The sequence below is a fragment of the Pogoniulus pusillus genome, chromosome 41 (genome assembly GCF_015220805.1).
Source record: "Pogoniulus pusillus isolate bPogPus1 chromosome 41, bPogPus1.pri, whole genome shotgun sequence".
NCBI classification, from domain to species: Eukaryota; Metazoa; Chordata; class Aves; order Piciformes; family Lybiidae; genus Pogoniulus; species Pogoniulus pusillus.
In genome coordinates this window covers 1,394,056-1,415,215 of record NC_087304.1, presented here as the reverse complement: position 1 = coordinate 1,415,215, position 21,160 = coordinate 1,394,056, and the positions used below count along the sequence as shown (strand labels likewise).

At 50.1% G+C, this 21,160-nt stretch overlaps 2 protein-coding genes across 10 annotated transcripts in view; one reads left to right on the top strand and one right to left on the bottom strand.

Annotated features, from left to right (window-relative positions):
- Positions 1 to 7,057, top strand: part of EPS15L1 (epidermal growth factor receptor pathway substrate 15 like 1) — a 54,730-nt gene extending 47,673 nt beyond the window's left edge. For 8 of the 9 annotated variants that reach the window (XM_064174779.1, XM_064174778.1, XM_064174777.1 and 5 more), the window contains one exon: positions 1,735 to 7,057. In XM_064174779.1, coding sequence (XP_064030849.1) covers positions 1,735 to 1,881 — 147 coding nt within the window. In that variant the 3' untranslated portion in view covers positions 1,882 to 7,057. The remainder of the gene's footprint in view (positions 1 to 1,734) is intronic. The other variant, XM_064174780.1, reaches the window with a different exon arrangement.
- A 10,366-nt stretch (positions 7,058 to 17,423) lies between these two features.
- On the bottom strand, positions 17,424 to 19,990 carry KLF2 (KLF transcription factor 2). The gene is made up of 3 exons (XM_064175268.1): positions 19,872 to 19,990; positions 18,837 to 19,728; positions 17,424 to 18,317 (listed from the first exon to the last, which is right to left on the bottom strand). Exons 1-3 carry the CDS (start codon positions 19,944 to 19,946, stop codon positions 18,142 to 18,144), a joined length of 1,143 nt encoding a protein of 380 aa, XP_064031338.1. The 5' UTR covers positions 19,947 to 19,990; the 3' UTR covers positions 17,424 to 18,141.
- Positions 19,991 to 21,160: the final 1,170 nt, after the last annotated feature.

Sequence of the window (21,160 nt, the reverse complement as noted above, 5' to 3'; positions counted from 1 at the left end):
TTGGGTGCTTCTGTGCTCCACAACCTCCCTGGGAAACCTGTGCCAGTGTCTCACCACCCCCAGCTTGTGCCGGTGTCTCATCACCGCCAACCTGTGCCAGTCTCTCACCACCCTCACTGCAAACAACTTCTTCCTAACATCCACTTTCAATCTCCCCACTGCCACTTCAAACCCATTCCTCCTCTCATTCCCAGACCTTCTCAATAGTCCCTCCCCAGCCTTTCTGTAGCCCCTTTCAGATCCTGGAAGGCGACTCCAAGGTCTCCTGGAAGCCTTCTCTTCTGCAGCCTGCAGAGCCCAAATTCTCACAGCCTGTGCCCATAGCAGAGCTGCTGCAGCCCTCTGAGCATCTTGGTGGCCTCCTCTGGACTGTTTTTTAAATTATTATTATTTATTTTTTAAAATTCCAACTACAGCTGCAGGTCAGAGTGGAAGAGGCTGGAATGGAGCCATCACGCAGTGTCTGTGCAGCAGGCGCTGGTTTAGCACTTAAAGCTGCGTTCGATGTGCAGTGTGTCCTAGAATCATAGAATTAACCAGGTTGGAAGAGACCTCCAAGTTCATCCAGCCCAACCTAGCACCCAGCCCTATTCAGGTTTGCTTGGGAAGGTGTAGCCACAGCCATGCACCAGGAGATTCTGCCAGGTATGGAGTTCCTCTGCTACGGACCATGAGGCAGGTTTTGCAGCGTGCATTAAGCTGGAGCTGAAGCTATAAATTCCATAGACTTTTCTCTTCTAAAAGCCCCAAACAATACACTTGCATGCACATTCAAACAAACTCAAAAGGCAGCACAGAGCAAACTTTAGCCATGGGCTATGAGACAAACGTTTGCCAGCTGCTGGGAAGGCTTCTGCTAACCTCATCCCTGCAACCAGTGCGAAAATTAAACTGTCCCAGAGTAGATTTTATTCTTTTGTTAGCATGTTTCAGTGCTTTGTGCAAAGTGTTCCAACACTTCTGCATGCTGCAGTGGTAAAGAGCAGAGGGTAATATTGGAATGTTTTTGCAGCAGTGCAGTTAAATGGATTTTGAAGGGAGCTCAATCATGGTTAGGAGCCAGCTGCGTTGCTTGTATTCCTTCAGTGTGCTCTGCTGAGGCAAACTGGGTTCTCTTACGTTGTTTCTTACTGGAAAAGCTCTACACACATTGCTCTGAGCAGTGACAGAAGCACTTTTTGTGACTTCTGATGTGGTGATGAAACTTCCCACAACTCCACAGCCACTATTAAACCCCCTCACCCTCAGCAGGAAACCCTACGACCAAACTCTCTGCAATGGAGTTGCACAAGAGTAAATAACTTTTGGATTTTACCAACCATTTACTAGTTTTAAAAATGGATGCAGGTTGCTATGCTCCCAGACCACCAACTTCCCTTTTTTTGTGCCTGTGATTGTGGAATATTTGTTTGGCTCCAGCCCCCTTGCTGTTTTCATACAAAACTGAGACATGGGTGCAGGGATGTGCAGCTCAGATGGGTTAGTTTCCTGGTGGGAGGAGGAGAAAATGAGGGAAGTAAAGGATCTTGGAGGCCTCTTCCAACCTGGTTGATTCTATGCTCAAGTGAGGAAATCAGTGAGTGAATTCTAACCTTAACCCAGAAGAACTCCCCTAGGGCAGCTTGATACGCTTGAGTCCTGTATTTGCTCCTCCTGATTCGTTGTATTTTGCACATGGTTTCTTGGAAGTTCTTTGATAAATGCATTAATTTTCTTTCTCATTTCATTTTTCAGTTTGGCAATGAAGAGCAGCAGCTGGCGTGGGCCAAGCGCGAGAGTGAGAAAGCAGAGCAAGAGAGGCTAGCTCGGTTGCGGAGACAAGAGCAAGAAGATCTCGAGTTGGCTATTGCACTCAGTAAGGCTGACATGCCAAACTCTTAAAGCTAGAGCTTCTTTGGCTCCACCCTGCCCAAGTGGAACCTTGAAACGTGGCTTTTATAAAAATAACTCAATTCTTGGTTTATGTTGTGAAAATAATCTTAGTCACCTTCAACTCTAAGCAAGTCTTGGCTGGTTGCGTCAAACCGGGCGCTGTGTGGCTTTCCAAGTGCATAGTATGCAGGAAGCACTCTGTAAGCTCTATTATATGTTCTGGATGCAATTTACTGCTTGAGAGAAATTTAACATGTGATCCTAAGATGCTGAAGGCAACCGTCTCTATCTGGAAGACAATGCTGCATCGAGGAGAGTGCAGCTTGTGCCCCTGGCTCTTTATTACCTGGGGATTTTTGAGGCTGTGGTAGGAGTTTCAATGAAAATGCCATACAAAGAGAATGTTCCTAGAATTAGCCATTGCATTCATTTAATAGTTCAAGGTAGGCTAAACAGTATATCATCTGCATCAAAGTCTTCAGCATAAATTAATGACTAGGTGGTTCCTTCTCACCCAGGAGGTGCGTGGCTTTTGCAAAGTAACCTGGTGATCAATGCAGGTGTAGTGAAGAGCACAGAGCCAGCAGCAAACGCAAGTCTCTGCCAATGACAAGTTCTTGTTGCCACTCCGGTTTGCATTTAGCTTTAATAGTTCTGATGATGTGCAAGAGAGGATTCATTCAGTTGTGGTAACTTGGCCAAATCGTTTGGCAGTTAACTCCTTAGGTAAAATCTTACCTGTCTGATTGCAGTGAGCCAAGTTTGAGTGCTGCTGTCCTGTAAGATCAAGCAGTGGGAAACTTCCTAAGCTTGAGCAGCGTTCGTCCTTACAGCTCCTTTTACCCTCTTTTACTCCAGCCACCAGAACACAGACCATGTTCTTTGTGTTACCCTGCAGACTGCATGTGACAGTCCCTACCTCTGTTTTCCTTAATCCCACTTGTCCTGGAGTATGTGCTTACAAATTGAACATAATTTAGCTGAAGTAAAGCCAAGTCGAAGCAGATTTCATTTGCCAAATACATGTTCATGTGTGAGTTATAAAAGTCCTGGTAGGTTGCAGTGGCTTTAAAGTATGGCTTGAGGTAGTGAGTCCAAGCAGGAGCAGATTTTATATACACCTGTAGAACTCAATGCTTCCACCTGGTAAGGGTAACACAGAGTGTTTTTCCTGCCATATATACAACAAGTCCATATGATGAGTCTGAATTTCCTTGCCTACTAAAAATGCCTTTTCTGACGACAGGAGCCCTAAAACTTCTATGTCTAAATAGAACAGACATCCATCACAAAAGTTTTTAAGTGTTCTTAATATGTCTGCTTTCCTGTCCTTGTCCTGGAGGAGCACAAAAGTGAAGTCTCTGTTTTCACTGCTGCAGCCCTGATCTTACAACAGTTTCATTTCTTTTCTTTTTGGGTTTTTTTTTTTGGTAATGTGATATTTCTTCATCATCCTTCATGCATTTGTATTTCTTATGTCCTTGCTTTCCTTCCCCTTTTGTAATCCAATGATAGTGCCTGTTCACTGAATGAAAATGGTTTCTCTCCTCTGTTGTGATTGCCTTACTCTGGATGCTTTCCTTACAGAGGGCTAAGAATCAGATTGGGTCAGTTTAATCTTCTCGGTAGTTTTCAGCTCTGCAAAGCAGCTAAGATGTGGAATTTGTTGCCTCAGGCTGTTGTGAGTAGGTGTATGGGTAAGCACATATCTGTGTCTCTGCATACACCCCCAACCCTCCCCCCCGCATCCATTTACTGCAATAAGGACAGGACAGGAGTGAAACCCCAGCTCTCAAAATGCAGTTTTACAGCCACAATTGCCTGTGTGCTCTCTGGGGACAAATAACCTGGATCCTTCATTCCCTGCAGAAGATGCGTTCTGCTATCACAGCCAGTCACAGATAATCTTTAATACCATCTTTTAATGACCCCTTTAGAATGCAGTAGGAAATAGTTCTGATTTTACAGAGCCTGATTTGAAATCCCTTCCCACTGTGGTGATTTCTTCTCTAAAATACAGCCCATTAGATGATCAAACCTACCAAAACATCAACAGGTTCTCTTTTCTTCTGGTGTACAGGACTCAAAGTCTGTGAGAGCAGAGTTGGGTCTGTCCCTAGCTCATGTGAGGTAATGCTTCTGTGAGAGAACAGTTTTCCACATGGACTGGCTGCAGGGTTCCCAGTGAAGTGAAACACATTCTACCCAGGTCTCACCTTCACTGGTTTGGTTTCTCTTGGGCCAGAGTCTTTGTGGCATCTCTTGTACTACTATGAGCACCCTTCTGTGTGCAGGGCCACTTTAGAAAGGAAAACCACTGCTGGACTACTCCTTGGATGAGGTCACTCCAGTGGGACAGGGTGGGTGAGCTAAATATCCTGACTCATTTTCTGAGTTATGTACCATAACAGGACTCTCTGCTGCTTTGTCAGTGCCCTGCAATACTGTCATTGATCATGTGTGTAAGGAAGGAGTTGGTGTTTGACAGCAGGAAGCCAGGAATGTGAATTGATGGAGTATCCATGCAGCGTTAGAACTAGCTGCTCATCTTCCTCTTCCCTTACTGACTCATTCTATGTGTTTGCTTGGAGAGTAACAGGAGATCAAGCAAACCAAGATGTTTTCTATGCACAGTCTATTAAATTTAGTAACCTTCTGTTTACTGAAACACTTGAGTCAAAATGTTAGGCACTGCAGTAGGAGAACACTTAGCTGTGATTTCTCCCCATCCATTAAGGGCAGTTTTCCCTTATCCACCTCCTCTTCTAACTCCATGTTTTGTACCATACCTGCTCGTGTTCTTCTAAGGCAAACCTTCCATCCCAAGCTACCAATCTCCTTCTTCCTCCAAAACAGTGAAATTTAAAGCACAAATAGGCAGAGAAAATGTGTGCAGTGCAAGGCCTGTAAAGTGGGAGTACAGACCATGCAGGAGGTGTGTACCTTAGGAGATCTTTGTGGTCTGTGTCTGTATCTATTGTCTGATATAATAATGGTGTGTGTACATACTCTACATGTCAAGATGCACTCCTAGTCTAGAGTAACTTGTGCTGTACATAAGATGTATATATGCAGTCAATATGTAGAATATGCAGATCTATTCTGTGTGTTCAAGCTCCTGTGAATGTGTTCTCCAAGCAGAGGGGACTACAGCGCTGGGTTTTTACCCAGAAGCTGATCAGGTTGTGGCTCTTGGAATTTCAAAGTTCTGGTGAAAGAAAACAAAGGCCAAATTGCTACTTCTGATACATTTGTGCCCAAATTGCTGTCGTTGGCATGAAAATCTGTGTTCACTGACTGCCAGAGGGAAACCTGGGAGAAAGTAGGTGTCGTCTGTGCCCGCTGGGATGGCACATTCTTCTGGGCTTTTTGAAGTGGGCTCCATTTCTCCTTTCTTGTGGGTGATGGTCATGCAGTATCATCTTGGCTTTGTTTTCCCTAGGCTGAGGCAATGATTTTTCTCCTACAGTTGCTTCTAGTTTCACTACCTTTCCCCCTCCCCACCCTGCCTTAAAATCCTTCTAAAGAAGCTTTTCCCACACACCCCTTCCCCTCCATCCAGTCACACACTAAGGTGGAAAGCATTTTCTCTGGCTCCATTCCATTTCTCTAGGCTGCACATAGCTGCCATCTGGATTTCAGCTCTGTTTTCCCTCCGTTTCCACCTAAGCTTTTGCTTCAGGAGGCAGGACTGCCTATCACACGCTTAGCTTTGAGGGAAGGATGGAGGTGATTCTGCTTTCTGCTGGGAATTGTCGGACTCGGCGGTGCAGTGAGCGACCGCAAAGAGCCGAGGAGCCTTTCCTAGCGGCTGGTGTGTGCTTTGTGCAGGGCTGCAGCGCCGCTGGAGTGACTCACAGCAAGGGCTGAGTTGCACACAGCAGTTAAAAGAGGACAATTATTCACGTGGAACCTGCTCAGGCAGCCTGCACGTAGCACACAGGTACGGAGTTGCCCACGTTGTGCTCTACAGACCAGAATGTCCACATTTGCCTCCAGCGGTTTGCTTAGCTCCTCTTCAGACAGCCTGGTTGTAGCACACAGCAGTCGTTCTGCAGCCAGAACAGATGCTCATAAAAGTAGGACGTCTGCAGCAGCAATGCTGTATGAAATGTTTTTACGTTGGCCAACCTCTCCTCGTGAAATCTCTGCCCTTGGAGGAGCTTCATCACTCCTTGCTGGCTTTTGTTTCCTGTAATGTGCTCTCCAAGTGTAGGAAATTCCAAGCTGTGTCTGACCATAACTTCCCTCCCCCCAGCCCTAATTCCCACCTGTGACATTTCGTAGACATTGTTTTGTCATCCTATGCTCAATGATAATGCACTTTTCTTGGATTCTTCTTATAATCCTTTTGGGGTTACTATTTCTTCTTTAGTGTTTCTCCATTGAGAAGAGTATTTATGCTGTAGAACTAAGGCCTAAGGAATTTTGGTCCGAGTAGAATTGTTGCTTTTCCCTCGCCTGAGAGTTTTGTTTCTCCTTTCTTCTGTGTTTTATTCCTCCCTCTCAGAAATTGAATTTCTGCTTAATCCTCATTTAGAGTTGGAAACTCTGTTCAAGTGAATTGATGATCTGGTCCAAATACCTCCTCCCTACACCAGTGGAACAGCTCAGTTTTTGCCTCTCTGTAGCCCCCACCACAGACACCTGTAGGCTCTGTAGCCTCCCCCACAGACACCTTCCCTTAGAAGGGAATTTTGCTCCCAGTGTGGCAGAACTGTGGAAGATTTGTTCTCTGAGTGAATCCCTTAGCTCTTGCTCATGGGTGCACCTCTTCTATCAGCTGACAGACTGCTCTGTTTAACTTGAAAGTGTCCTAAATAAAGGCTAATTTGTTATAAAATCCAGTTTTCATCTTTCCAGCTTCTGCCTGCCCCTTTCAGTTTAACTCCTGCAAAGGAAACTCTTAGTGACTCTGGCTCCTTCTGCCATTACAATTACAGAGAGCTCTTCTGGTGTCTCTTCTAACACAGCATCCTTTGCTCTGACCTGCAAGAGGTGGAAACTGCAATGTTGACCTAAATTTGACTAATATCTCCAAATCTGTACATGATTGTAGTTATATTTATCTTTCAAATATCGTAACAAATTGGAAAGTATTTTAACCCATCTCGTGTGTTTATTGTTTAATATAATAAGATAAATGTTATTGTTTAATATAATAAATGAAAAGTTACTTTTTGGAGCTCTGGGACTTCAGCAATCTTTCTTTTGCTTGGTTTTGTGTGCGTGATTTCACAAGCTGCAGTAGTTTGGGGCAGGGACTGGCTGACTTCTGTTTGTGTTTCTTGGGTTTATGTCTCTCAGCAAAGCAAATGAGTGATATGGACATCACTGTCATGTTCTTTTCACAGCCAATGATCTAGACTCAGAGAATGAGTTAGGTTGGAAAGGACCTCAAGCTCAGCCAGTTCCGACCCTCCACCATAGGCAAGGATCAGTGCTGGGCCCAGTCCTTTTCAATGTCTTTATTGATGATCTGGACGAGGGGATTGAGTCTTGCATCAGTATGTTTGCAGATGACACCAAACTAGGAGCAGCTGTTGATCTCTTGGAAGGTAGGAGAGCCCTGCAGAGGGGTCTAGACAGGCCAGATGGGTGAGCAGAGGCCAAGTGCAGGGTTCTGCACTTTGGCCACAACAACCCCAAGCAGCACTACAGGCTGGGGACAGAGTGGCTGGAAAGTAGCTAGGAAGAAAGGGACCTGGGGGTACTGATAGAAAGTAGCTGAAGATGAGCCAGCAGTGTGCCCAGGTGGGCAGCAGAGCCCATGGCATCCTGGGCTGGCTCCGGAGCAGTGTGGCCAGCAGGACAAGGGAGGTTCTTCTTGCCCTGTACTCAGCACTGCTCAGGCCACACCTTGAGTGCTGTGTCCAGTTCTGGGCCACTCAATTCAAGAGAAATGTTGAGGTGCTGGAAGGTGTCCAGAGAAGGGCAACAAAGCTGTGAGGGGCCTGGAGCACAGCCCTGTGAGGAGAGGCTGAGGGAGTTAGAGTTGTTTAGTCTAGAGAAGAGGAGACTCAGGGGGGACCTCATTGCTGTCGACAACTACCCAAAGGGACATTGTAGCCAGGTGGGGGTGGCCTCTTCTCCCAGACAACCACCAATAGAACAAGGGGACACAGCCTCAAGCTGTGCCAGGGCAGGCCTAGGCTGGATGTTAGGAGGAAGTTGTTGTCAGAGAGAGTGATTGGCATTGGAATGGGCTGCCCAGGAAGGTGGTGGAGTCTCCATCCCTGGAGGTGTTCAAGAAAAGCCTGGATGAGGCACTTAGTGCCATGGTCTGATTGGCTAGGGCTGGGTGCTAGGTTGGGCTGGAGGAGCTTGGAGCTCTCTTCCAACCTGGCTGATTCGATGATTCTGTGACACCTCCCACTAGAACAGGTCGCTCAAGGCCTCATCCCACCTGGCCCTTGAACACCTCAATGGTTGTGTAGATGTGAGCAACCTGAGAGCAGAATGCAGAGGCTGGGTGGGGGCTTGGGGCGAGGGGTTCAGGTGCTTGTGCCTCTCTTTTTCATGTTTCTTTTATTGTGGTTGTTTGTTTGTTTCTTTCTTACAAACTCAGGAAGCACCAAGAGAGACTGAGGGAGTTGGGGCTGCTCAGTGTGGAGAGGAGAAGGCTCTGAAGTGACCTTATTGTGGCTTTTCAATATCTTAAGGGGGCCTAGAAGAAACCTAATTTCTCTCAGTAAAATATTCCAGTTAGCCTGAAGGCAGCACAGGAGCTTCTGTGTCAGATTTGTGAGTCCTGCTTAGAACAACTCCATGAGTCTCTGCTTCCAGATCCTTTTTTTTCCCTCTCTCTTGCCTGGTGCCCTCTGCTCACTGTTTTCCCTCCTGTCACTCCCCTTCTTCCTTGTCCTGGCCACATTTGGTGTGCACAGAGCAGGCAGAGAATCCAAGTGCCGCACCCTTTCCAAAACAATTCGTGTGCCGCAATGCTAAACATGCAGGCAGTTTATACTGGGAGGGGCTGGGGAGATCACCAGAGACAAACCCTGGCTGCTTGCTGCAGAACACCTCACCAGCCTGCTGCTCAGCATGAGGCACCTGGGCTCCTTCTGCTCCTCTTTGATTTGCTCTGCTCCTGCACTCGCTGGCACGGGCGAGGAGTGATTGCCAAAGCAGATTGCTCTTTGAAATGGCTCTCCAGCAATGTCTGTAGTATTGGTGACACTTTGGAGGGCAGGACTGGACTCCAGTGTGCCACAGGCAGGCACAACTCACAGCTCCTCTTCCACTTACAAAGACGTGGGCCATGGCTCCACGTTCTACTCCCAGCTGAGATTTGGAGTCTGACATGCGCAATGTTCTCATCAGAGCAGGTGATCCTGCTCTGGCAGGGGGGGTGGACTGGATCCCTTCCAGCCCCTGCCATTGTGTGATCCTGTGATCTGGTGTAGGTGATCCTGCTCTGGCAGGGGGGGTGGACTGGATCCCTTCCAGCCCCTGCCATTCTGTGATCCTATGATCTGGTGTAGGTGATCCTGCTCTGGCAGGGGGGGTGGACTGGATCCCTTCCAGCCCCTGCCATTGTGTGATCCTGTGATCTGGTGTAGGTGACCCTGCTCTGGCAGGGGGGGTGGACTGGATCCCTTCCAGCCCCTGCCATTCTGTGATCCTGTGATCTGGTGTAGGTGACCCTGCTCTGGCAGGGGGGGTGGACTGGATCCCTTCCAGCCTCTGCCATTCTGTGATCCAATGATCTGGTATAGGTGACCCTGCTCTGGCAGGGGGGGTGGACTGGATCCCTTCCAGCCCCTGCCATTCTGTGATCCTATTAGCAGATCCCTCCCCCAGAAGAATCAATTCACTGCAACTCAGAATTTGGATAAGTCAAACCCCACCAACTATTTTTTTACAGTTTAAATATCACAGAGTAAGGAGAATAAACTACTGCAGAGTAGAATAAGCTTACAGGAGAAGGGGATGAGGTCAAGTGGCAGCGAAGCAGCAGCCAAAGCCAAGCTAGATAGCAGCAGGCACAGCAGAAGCAGCAAAGGGGCAGATCCAAGCTGTGCTTCCAAACACAAAGCTTTTGATGCTCCAATGAGATTGTGGTCACTTATCCATTGCTGCCATTTTATGGCCTATCCCTGGAATGTTCACCTCTCCACTCAGAGCCTCCAATACTCTTCCACTTCGAGGTTTCTCTGTTTTTCATGTCTGAGCTACAAATCCTGCTCCAATGGCCACAGCTTTCCCAGGTACTTGCCTCATCCCCAGCATCCATTCCTAATCCAAAGACACTTGCCTGTACCAGGCCTTGAGGAGAGGCCAGGAGGCCTGTGGCTGGGAAGAGGAGATAAGTGTTGGTGTCCTGTTCTAAGAGAATCAATAACAAGTGGGAACTCAGGCCCAAAAGAGGCCAAAGCTCTGAGCCTGGCTGTTAATCCTCAGCAGGAAATTTGCACTTGCTGTGGGAGTGCCTAAACACAACCCAAGACCAGCTTAGGCTGGGGCCACCTGAGCTGGTGCCGTTGTTGCCATCCCTACCTGTGCACTCGCAGCAATATCCTCCTTAGGGAGGTACTAGAGGGAGCAAAGTGCTGAGTCTCCTGTCTGCTGCACATGACTGGCAGTGTAGTCACTCAGGATACCTTTTCCCTCCTGTCTTGTTAGCATTTTTTTCATCTAATGACTGCAATTAAAACTCTTTATTGGTGCTGATGCAGCATTTCTGCCAGCTGCTATCACCTTCCCTGTCCATAAGTTCTCCTAATGTTCTCTGCCAGCTGCAAGCTTGTTGCTTCTCTTTAACATCCCATAAACGTTGTCCTCAGTCACAGCTTTTCAAAAGGAAGCTCTGCAGAAGAACAAAGCCCTCTGTGCTCTCTCTGCCCATCCTTTGCACCCACAGGAAGGGCACCAGGCATCCTGTAGCCCTTGTGTGGCAAGTGCTTGTGCTAGAGCCAGAAGGAGGCTGCAGCGAGGTGGCAGTCAGGCTCTTCTCCCTTCGAGCAGGAGGCAGAGAGGAAAAGGCCTCCAGTGGCACCAGGGGAGGTTTAGGTGGGATAATAGCAAATATCTTTTTACTGCAAGAGTGGTCAGGCATTGAAACAGGCTGCCCAGGGAGGTGGTGGAGCCACCGTACCTGGAGGTGTTCAAGCAGGTGGCCACTAGGTCGAGGGAGGTGATTCTCCCCTTCTGCTGCACTCTGGTGAGAGCCCACCTGGAGTACTGCAGCCAGTTCTGGAGCCCCTGGGACAAGAGGGATGTGGAGATGTTGGAGGATGTCCAGAGCGGGGCCAGGAGGATGCTCAGAGGCTGCAGCAGCTCTGCTGTGAGCACAGACTGAAAGAGTTGGGGCTGTGCAGGCTGGAGCAGAGGAGGCTCCCAGGTGACCATCCAGGATCTGAAGGAGGCCTACAAAAAAGCTGGGGAGGGACTTTTGAGGCTCTCAGGGAGTGACAGGAATGGGGGGAATGGAGCAGAGCTGGAGGTGGGGAGAGTGAGGCTGGAGGTGAGGAGGAAGTTGTTGAGCAGGAGAGTGGTGAGAGGCTGGAATGGGTTGCCCAGGGAGGTGGTTGAGGCCCCATGGCTGGAGGTGTTTGAGGCCAGGCTGGCTGAGGCTGTGGGCAGCCTGATTTAGGGTAGAGTGTCCCTGGGCATGGCCGGGGGGGGGGGGGGGGGGCGGGGGTGGCACTGCCTGCTCCTTGTGGTCCCTTCCAACCCTGACTGATTCTGTGATTCTCTAAGAAACCTGTGGATGTGGCAGCTGGGGAGGTGGGGCAGTGGGGCAGTGCTGCAGTGCCCAGGCTGCTCAGCTGGTCACACAGAATCACAGCATGGCAGGGGCTGGAGGGGACCTTGAAAGCTCATCCAGTGCTATGCCCTTGCCAGAGCAGATTACCTACACCAGATCACACAGAAATGCATCCAGGCAGGTTTTGAACGTCTCCAGAGGACTCCACAGCCCTCCTGGTTGGATTTAATACCCTTAGAGGTCTCTTCCAACCGAATCAATTGTGATTCAATAAAATCATTCATGTATCAAACCCCACTCAGGCTGTCATCATGCACAGGCGGTAAAGAAAGTGACTGGGGGAGTCTGAGGATATTTCTGTTTGCACTTTGTGTTTAAGCCTCAGGCTTGGTCACTTCTCACCTAATATATTAAATCTCATGGAGGATGTCCAGTGTGATGTTCCAGATCTTCCCTAATGACATAATGGTAAGTCAGAACTCCAGGAGTGGTCAGAGCTGGAAGTGCTAAGAACCAAAGCAAACATTATTTAACTGGATACTGCATGTAATGATGAACCTGTCATGGGTAAGTTCAGCTGCAGTTCCTCAGATGGATGTTCACTACAAGGGGCAGAGTGCTTCTGATTGGATAAAAAGGGTCCCCCAGTGCTATCTGTGGCTACAGACTAAATGAACCTTTTGATGCTTCTGCTCTCCTTGGGTTCAGAAAGATGATGTTGGCAGAGTTAATACTTCTTCATTATTCTGCCCCTGTGCTCAGCACTGCTCAGACCACACCTGCAGTGCTGTGTCCAGTTCTGGGCTCCTGAATTGAAGGGAGATGCTGAGGTGCTGGAAGGTGTTTGGAGAAGGGCAGCAAGGCTGGTGAGGGGCCTGGAGCACAGCCCTGTGAGGAGAGGCTGAGGGAGCTGGGGGTGTGCAGCCTGCAGCAGAGGAGGCTCAGGGCAGAGCTCATTGCTGTCTGCAACTCCCTGCAGGGAGGCTGTAGCCAGGTGGGGTTGGGCTCTGCTGCCAGGCAGTCACGGGCAGAAGAAGGGGACACAGCCTCAAGCTGTGGCAGGGCAGGTCTAGGCTGGATATTAGGAGGAAGTTGTTGTCAGAGAGAGTGATTGGCATTGGAATGGGCTGCTCAGGGAGGTGATGGAGTGGCTGTGGCTGGAGGTGTTGAAGCCAAGCCTGGCTGGGGCACTTAGTGCCATGGTCTGGTTGGTTGGGCAGGGCTGGGGGCTGGGTTGGGCTGGATGAGCTTGGAGCATTCTTCCTACTTGGTTGATAAATCAATCAGAGCATTAAGGAGCCTCTGGGAAGCAGTAAGTTGAAGCAGTCACCTGCAGGGCCTGTGAACTGTGCATGCTCCAGGTCACTGCTGCTTGGCTTCTTAAACCTATTCGTTCTCCCCCGAGTTTATGGGCAGAACTTTCCTGAATGGAGGTGTGCCTCAGCCTGGCTCTTCACTCATGGCAGAGAGGGAACTGCTGCAGTGTGAGTGGTTCCAAGCACTCAGCTCTTGGCACACAGGATGAGTCCCAGGCAGGTGGGACCTGTTACAGCTGCAGCTGAGAGAGGCTGCTCCAAGGACACAGAGGAATTTCCAGGTTTGTAGAGGCCACTGAGTGTGTTAGCAACAGGGCTAACTTTCTCCCTATTAAATTACACAGGGTTTGGGTTGAATTTTCCTCTCCATGTTTCTTCCCAACACTGCCAGTTGCCATGGCAATGCCTACATGACTTTGTTGCAGTTGTTTCATTTAAATATAGCAGAAGAAATTGCTAGAGGTTGGGATTCTGGCTTCGAAAATTCAGCTTAGGAAAAGCCTAACAGCTACTCTGGGTTGTAGGTGCACAAAATAGCTTCAGAAACCACAGAGCTTCTCCCACAGGAGGCCACAGAGCCACACTCTCCTATAATTTGAAGAATGGACAAACTTTTTTTGGCACTTCTTGTGGACTGAGGACCAAAGTTTAGAGAGAGTTGACGTTTCCAGGCAGTCTGGAAACAGCTGTGAGTATCCAAGGGCTCCCAGACTGAAATGCCTGTGCAAGGTGAGCTCAGGCTTTTGGGTTACTTAGAATGAAATCATTTGAAAGGTGGTGAGATGTGAGATGGTAGTGGCCTCTTATTAGAAGTTACAAAGAAGGCATTGCAGAGTGACAGTGATTTCCTGCTGGCCAGAGGAGGCTTGGAAGATTGGGGAGATCACATAGGTGCCTTTTTGTGTGTACTTATTTAAGGCATTCAAGAGGAAAACAAAAACAAAACAAAAACTAAACAAAAACACCCTTTCCCCCCCAAAAAAAAAGGCAAGAGAGGAGTTGGCAGTTACTCATAATAGAATGTGAGAAGAATGAGATCAGCATCTCTCTTTCTGCTACAAGATTATCTTCTGATTCCAGAACCTGCTGTTTCCTGTGAAGACCACACAGCAATGATCACATCTGCCCTCCCTAATAATTAGAATCACTTTGGCCATGAGCTTTTATTAGAGGCTTGGATTTTTTCTCCCCATCCCTCCTTACTTTCAGAGCCTGTGTTTGCATGGTTTTGTGTTGATCTGTGAGGATGACTTTGCCCTGTTTTCAGTTGAGGCACAGCTAAGAGCTGAGAGGACACAAGCTCCTCATCTTTACACAGTGAGCAATGCTCTAGAGCAGATCTCCACTGTTAGTCCTGATTTGAGTGCTGCTCGATGCCATGCAGGTAACAACTGTCTTGTCTGAAGATGTTCTGGTGAGCAGGAGTAGAAGGAGCAGAGGTTTATGACCCTTAGGGATAGACCACTCACTGGAGCAATGGGAAGCTTGGATGATCCCGTGCAGAGGTACTGTAGGAGGGAGGAGGAGCAGCCCTTGTGGTGGTTGCTACAGAGAAGACATGCAAGGGGTTTGTTGGGGGTTGGTGGATGCAGAAACCTCTCTCTGCTTGCAGGCATTCTGCAGTGCTCAGGTGCTTTGTGCTGGCTCACCAGCTGTAGCCATCTTCCACCTCCCTTTGTCGGGAAGGATGCAAAAGTGGACAGAGGAAGAGCCATCAAGCACTGCATCCTTTAGCAGAGCTCAAGAGAAACAGCTGGGGATGGCCAGAGCCAGACAAGCAGGTTGAAATGCTTCTAAGTTTGTCCTTACTGATGGAGAGCCCTGCTGGGGCAATCCCTAAGGCAGCTGTGGTGCTGTGCAGTACAGGGTGGCTTTACCCACCACAGCGAGGGCTCACTGCTGCATCCTTACCTTACAAAAGAGAGAGTGGTTGGAGATTGCACAGCACCACTGAAACCTGGAAACAGCTAAGAGCATGGCCAGAGCTGCAGAAAGAGCAAGGGAAAGCCAGGTGACTGCTCAGGGTAAGGCCTCGCTTCAACAAGTGTTTTCTTGAGGTCCTAAACACCAAAAGCCAGGCTGAAATATGAACTTCTGCTATGGGGCAAGAGAAGGAAATACCTAGAACTGTTGCAGCAATGAATGTGCTAATTTTAGAACATCTTTAAGTCATCCTCACTTTCTGGAATTAAATGATGCAATTTTAATCTTCCCCCTCCCCCCCTCCAGCAAATAAATGAGTCTTGTTTTTAATGAAGAGATGTGAACTCTCCTTTATACTTCACTGTGAGAGAGCTATAAATGAAATGTGGAACTCATTCTTCCATGTCAGTGAGTAGGAGCCCAAAATGTATCTGTTTCACATGAGCAACTGCAGCCTTTGCTTTCACAGAACAACAACCCTGCTTGTAGCTGCTTTAGATGCAGACCTGTTGATTTCATTCCTGGATGTTGTAACTGGGAAACCTTGATCAGAATGGAGTTCCAAGTGTGCAGATGCTACAGAGAACTGCTTCGACGTGAAGCTGGCCCTGCACAGTTGATTAGCAGTGATTTTGTGCTGCAAGTCTTAAGGCTCACCACTGAACTGTGGCTGTGCAACCAGACGCTCCTCATCAGGGTAATTGCAGCAATGTATCACTTGGAGTTGTGATCTCATTTACAGCTGTGCTGGCGTTTGGAGGGGCTGCGTTGGACTTGTTACACCAATTCACTGCTACAGCTATTGCAGTATCCAGCTGATTCCAGATCAGCCAAGAAGGCCAATATGATTCTAGGGTGTATTAGGAAGAGTGTGTCCAGCAGATTGAGGAGGTTCTCCTCCCCTTCTGCTCTGCCCTGGTGAGATCTCATCTTAAGTGCTGCCTTCAGTTTTGGGCTTCCCAGTTGAAGAGGGACAGGGATCTGCTGGAGAGGGTCCAAGGGAGAGCTACAAGGATGCTGAGGGGACTGGAGTGCTGCCTGATGAGGAGAGGCTGAGAGCCCTGGGGCTCCTTAGTCTGGAGAAGACTGAGAGGGGATCTAATAAATGTTTATCAATATCTGAGGGCTGGGGGTCAGGAGGGGGTGGACAGGCTCTGCTTACTGCTCCCTGGGACAGGACAAGGAGCAATGGATGGAAGCTGCAGCACAGGAGGTTCCAGCTCAGCACAAGGGGAACTTGTTGACTGGAAGGGTCCCAGAGCCCTGGCACAGGCTGCCCAGAGAGGTTGTGAAGTCTCCTCTGGAGCCTTCCTAGGCCTGTCTGGGTGTGTTTCTGTGTGACCTGAGATAGATGTTATGGTCCTGCTCTGGCAGGGGGTTTGGACTGGATGGTCTCTTTGGGTTCCTTCCAACCCCTGACATCCTCTGATCCTGTGATCCCTTGCTAGCTTATTTTCCTCTGAAACAGTTAATATCTTTCTTCACTTCTGAAGTCAAGGTGGGGGTTACCAATTCATCAATGAATTTAAAGGGGGGGGGGGGGGAGGGGGAAATGAGTTATGAAGGTGTTTTTACCTGCGTTGTGAAGTGATGGTTGAATTCCACTACTGTTCTATCGGCATCCGGCGCTGAGCTCTGGAGAGCAGGGATAATTTATGGACAAGAATGCCTTAAAATAAGCCTCCGTAATTACAAAAACTCAGTGTTTAAATTTATAGTGAAAACCCACACGCTGCTGGCAACACTGGGGCTGCATCTGGAAAACATTAAGGATGCTATTAAAATAGTCTGGCATAAACTAGAAAAATGAGACTGAAATTACAGTGGTGCTTACTTAACCATTTTTAGGAAGTGTATTTTGAATCTGATCTCCTCGCCTGCTTGGTGTTGTGATGAAACGCTGTATTGTACCTCCTTTGCCACCAGGATGAACCAGCTGCTCTGCCACCTACCTCAGAAAAAAAATCAGAGCTCGGGGGGGTTGGGTTTGGTTGGGTTTTGGTTGATTTTGAAAGTGTCTTCTTGCAGTTGTTGGTACATTTAAAACACAACCAGGCTGTTGTTGGTCGCAGCCAGCAGGGCAAGGAAAGCACCAAGGAGCTCTCCTCTGTCGCAGCCAGCAGGGCAAGGAAAGCACCAAGGAGGTATCAAAGGAGAATGGGGGGAAAAAGTCGCAGCCATCAGGGCTAGAAACGCATCAAGGAGCTCTCAAAGGTGAATGGGGGGAAAGTCGCAGCCATCAGGGCAAGAAAAGCACCAAGGAGCTCTCCTCTGTTGCAGCCATCAGGGCAAGGAAAGCACCAAGGAGGTCTCAAAGGAGAATGGGGGGAAAAGTCGCAGCCATCAGGGCTAGAAAAGCATCAAGGAGCTCTCAAAGGTGAATAGGGGGAAAGTCGCAGCCATCAGGGCAAGAAAAGCACCAAGGAGCTCTCCTCTGTTGCAGCCATCAGGACAAGGAGAGCATCAAGGAGCTCTCAAAAGTGAATGGGGGAAAAGTCGCAGCCATCAGGGCAAGGAAAGCACCAAAGAGCTCTCCTTTGTCGCAGCCACCAGGGCAAGGAGAGCACCAAGGAGCTCTCGAAGGAGAATGGGGAGGGAAAAAATGAGCAATTTAAGAGTTCTTTTATTAAAAAGGTGTTTTCAACCGTTGAAAAAATGCCATTTTTTATAAAACCAGAAATAGGCAAAATACCCATTTGTCTTCTATTTACACATACAAATAGTCCCCACTGTATAAAATTATGTACAAAATATTTAACAAATTACAGTAAAATAGGTTACTTTCCTACAAGACCTCAAGCCCTGTACTTATAGTGTAGCTCATGGCAGACAAGAAGATTATTGCACCTGTGAAACAAAACAGTCTAACGTTGGAGTGTTCTCTTAGCCATGCCTTCGACTGAGAGCTAAAATAACATCATCAGCTACAGAAACATTCAGGTAATCTCTTCTAGGGTCAACTTCAGGCAGTTTCCATACAAACATTGTCTTGTAAAGCTTAGGAACAGGCAACTAGAATCAGGAAAAACCAAACCATATTTACAGCTTCTTCTATACAATATGTATGGAGTCTTACGGAGTTTCCCCTTCACAGAAGCTGCATAAATAACCCCTGTTCTCCCACCCGGGACAGGCAGGGTCACTGATAAGAGTCACGTCAGATTCTCTGCAGGAGATGCCTGGCTGAGTCTCCTTGTGTCAAATCCTCCTCAGCTTCCACCAGGAGAGTGTCGGTGCCTCCCTGCGTAGTACCAGCTACAAGTCTGTAACACTTCTGCACCTGAGCAGTTTAGGAACGTCCGCGGTGGGCAGACTCGCAGGCTACATGTGCCTCTTCATGTGCAGCGCCAGGTGGTCTGACCTGGAGAATGCCCTGTCGCAGAGGTGGCACTGGAAGGGCCGGTGCCCGGTGTGCTTGCGATAGTGACGGGTGAGCTCGTCGGAGCGAGCGAACTTCCAGCCGCAGCCTTCCCAGTTGCAGTGGTAGGGCTTCTCACCTGGGGAGAGAGCAGAGCGGGCGTGACTCAGCGCGGCACTCCCACGGACAGGCAGCAGCCTATGCCAGGCAGCAGCCTATGCCAGGCAGCAGGGTACGCCAGGCAGCAGGGTACGCCAGGCAGCAGGGTACCCCAGGCAGCAGCGTATGCCAGGCAGCAGGGTACCCCAGGCAGCAGGGTACCCCAGGCAGCCTCCCCCGTCCAGCCCTCTGCAGCCTTTTATTTGCTACCAAGCCCTGCTACGACAACATCCAAAGTGCTCTCAAGCCAAACAGGACTGCTCTGGCAGCTCCCTTACTGCCTCTATCTTTTGAGAAAGGGCTTTAGAAGCCCTTAGAGAAGCTTTGAGCTCCATGTGCACAGGAGAAAGCCGCTCTAGGTCTGGCCACTTGTCACAGCCCAGCCGAGGATACTCCTGGAGTTCAGGAGATCGCAAGGCTACAGCTCAGAGCTGTTTCACTTGGGCCACCGCAATGGGCCAGCAGCTACCTCCGGACGAAAGCAAGCAGCTCTGTTTACCTGTGTGTGTCCTCAGGTGGGCCTTCAGGTGTGAACTCTTGGTGTAGGTCTTCCCACAGCCTGCGTAGGTGCACGTGTGAGTGGCTGTCCTCTTCCGTGGCCAGGACCGACGTCCTCGTTTTGGTTTGGAGTCCAGTAGCTCCAGCGGGGACGAAGGAGGGGTGAGCATGCCTCTGGGAGCAGAAGGTTGTAAGGGCAGGCTGTCCTCGAAAAGGCCAAACTGGGAGGTGTTCTGGTACTGGAGATGGGTCTGCGGGTGGTGGAAGCTGGAGGCTGGGTGGTAGCTTTGCTGGAAGGACATGGACGAGGGGCACATCATCTGCGTGTGGCAGTCATTCACCATGAGATCGTCAGGGCTCAGCGGGGGCGTCTCTGCCCCAGGGATCTGGGGAGAGCTGGCCACACGGGGCTGCTCGTAGGCCATCATGCAGGTTGCATTGCCCTCTTGCTTGATCTTTGGGCAAGCCTGGGGCACTAGACCCACCACAGGCCCGTAATTGTCCATGTCAGGCTCGGGCTTAACGCTGTCAACGAACTGCGGCGCCCCAAAGCTGGGTGTCACAAAGAATCGCCCATGGACGTTGCTGGGGGGGCAGTAGTTGGAGTCCATCTCGGAGCGGATCATCTCTGGCATGATGCTGGCGTTGTAGGGCGGGGGGCTGCCTTGCTCGAGGGCGTTGTAGCATCCCGGGGACGGGTTGGTCTGGTAAAAGCTGCCGTTGTCCCCTTGGGCAGGAGGATAGTCCCCACCGGCCGTGCCCTGGCCATAGCCATCACTGCCCATGGAAAGGATAAAATCCAGCACGTTGTTGAGATCTTCATCTTCTTTGCGTGGCGAGAGACCGCCCCAGGAACCGGCGGGGGTCTTGGCCTCCTGGTCACACTTCCACCTCTGGGGTAGAAAGAAACGGGAGAAGGTTAGCAGTGCCGGCTGGGGGAGGCTGGGAGGGGCTGGGATTAGGGAGCAGCGGGGCCGCGGCACTGCCGCCCACCCGTGAGACGAGCCGCGGCGGCGGGAGGGGGATCGAGACTCACTTCGTGGAGCGTTTTCTCGCGGCAGGGACTGGCGAAGGTGGCGAAGGAGGGCAGGATCGTGTCGCTCAGCGCCATGGTACGGCCGGGCGGGACAGCGGGACGGCGCGGCGCGGCGAGCCGCCCTCCCCACCTTATAACGCGGGCGCGGACTCCCGCAAGCCAATTGCAAGGAGCGAAGGAAACGCGTCCCGGACGGGGCGGGCGCCAGGCTGCAGCTCGGGCGCAGCCTAAATTTAGCCCCGGTATAAAAGGACGCGGCGGCGGCGGTCCCAGCCTGAGCGGGGCGGAGCGGAGAGGAGCGAAGCTGGGCCGGGGCTGGCACGGCCGGCGGGACCCCCTTCCCCTCACTGCTGTCCCCTCCGCGCCGGGCCGAGGGGCGGCCGTAGAGAGGAGCACTTCGTCGAGGAGAAACTGAGGTGTCCCTGTCCCGGGGCCGACATAGGATCCTCTTGAGCAGAGGGGACACTGAAAGGTCTTTGCCCCCCTTGGAGATGCTAAGAGGTGAAAGGACACAAGAGAGGGCCCAGACTTGAGAGCACTGAGGGACAATGTCAGGACATGAGCATGTGCTGTGAGACACCATGAGGGACTTACCGATGGATGGGGACCACAGGGATCCCTGCCCTGGTGTTTCCAGGGATTGTCCATGATATGATGGAACACTGAGGGACTCTCCCTGATATGAGGGGACCCTGTGCTGACAGACACCGTGAGAGAGCTGCTGCGGGGTGAGGCATACGGAGGGATCCCTTCCCTGGAAACACCAGGGGACTCATGTCCATGACGTGAGGGGACACTGATGGGTCCAGATTCCAGCAGACTGTGAAGTAGCTGCTGTGGGATGAGGAGTGCTGAGAGGTCCCTGCTCTGGGGACACTGAGAAAGCCATCACGAATGAGAGGTTGCTTTCCCCACACCCCTCACAGCAGCTGCCCCACGATTCTGTGTCACCCCTGGGACGCATGGTGAGACTGGACACAGAAAACAAGGATGGGAGTGGAAGGTGTAGCAAGCACAGCAAGGGGGGCTGATGCCCTGCTCTGCGTGGGTAAATGCTCTGATGAGCTGGTAATGGAAGTCTCTCTCTGGTCACCCTAGAAGTCCCAGACCCATCTTGGTACTGGCAGAAAGGTGCTCAATGCTACTCTGCTGGAGACCTGTGCTTAATGGCAATCCAGGCCTCTAGCAGTTTCCATTTGCTGCACAAAGACTGCCAAAATCAACCTTTCCCTATGCCATTACGAGATAAATAGTCCAAGCAGCTTCTGTCATCTCCTCTGGTTGTAGCC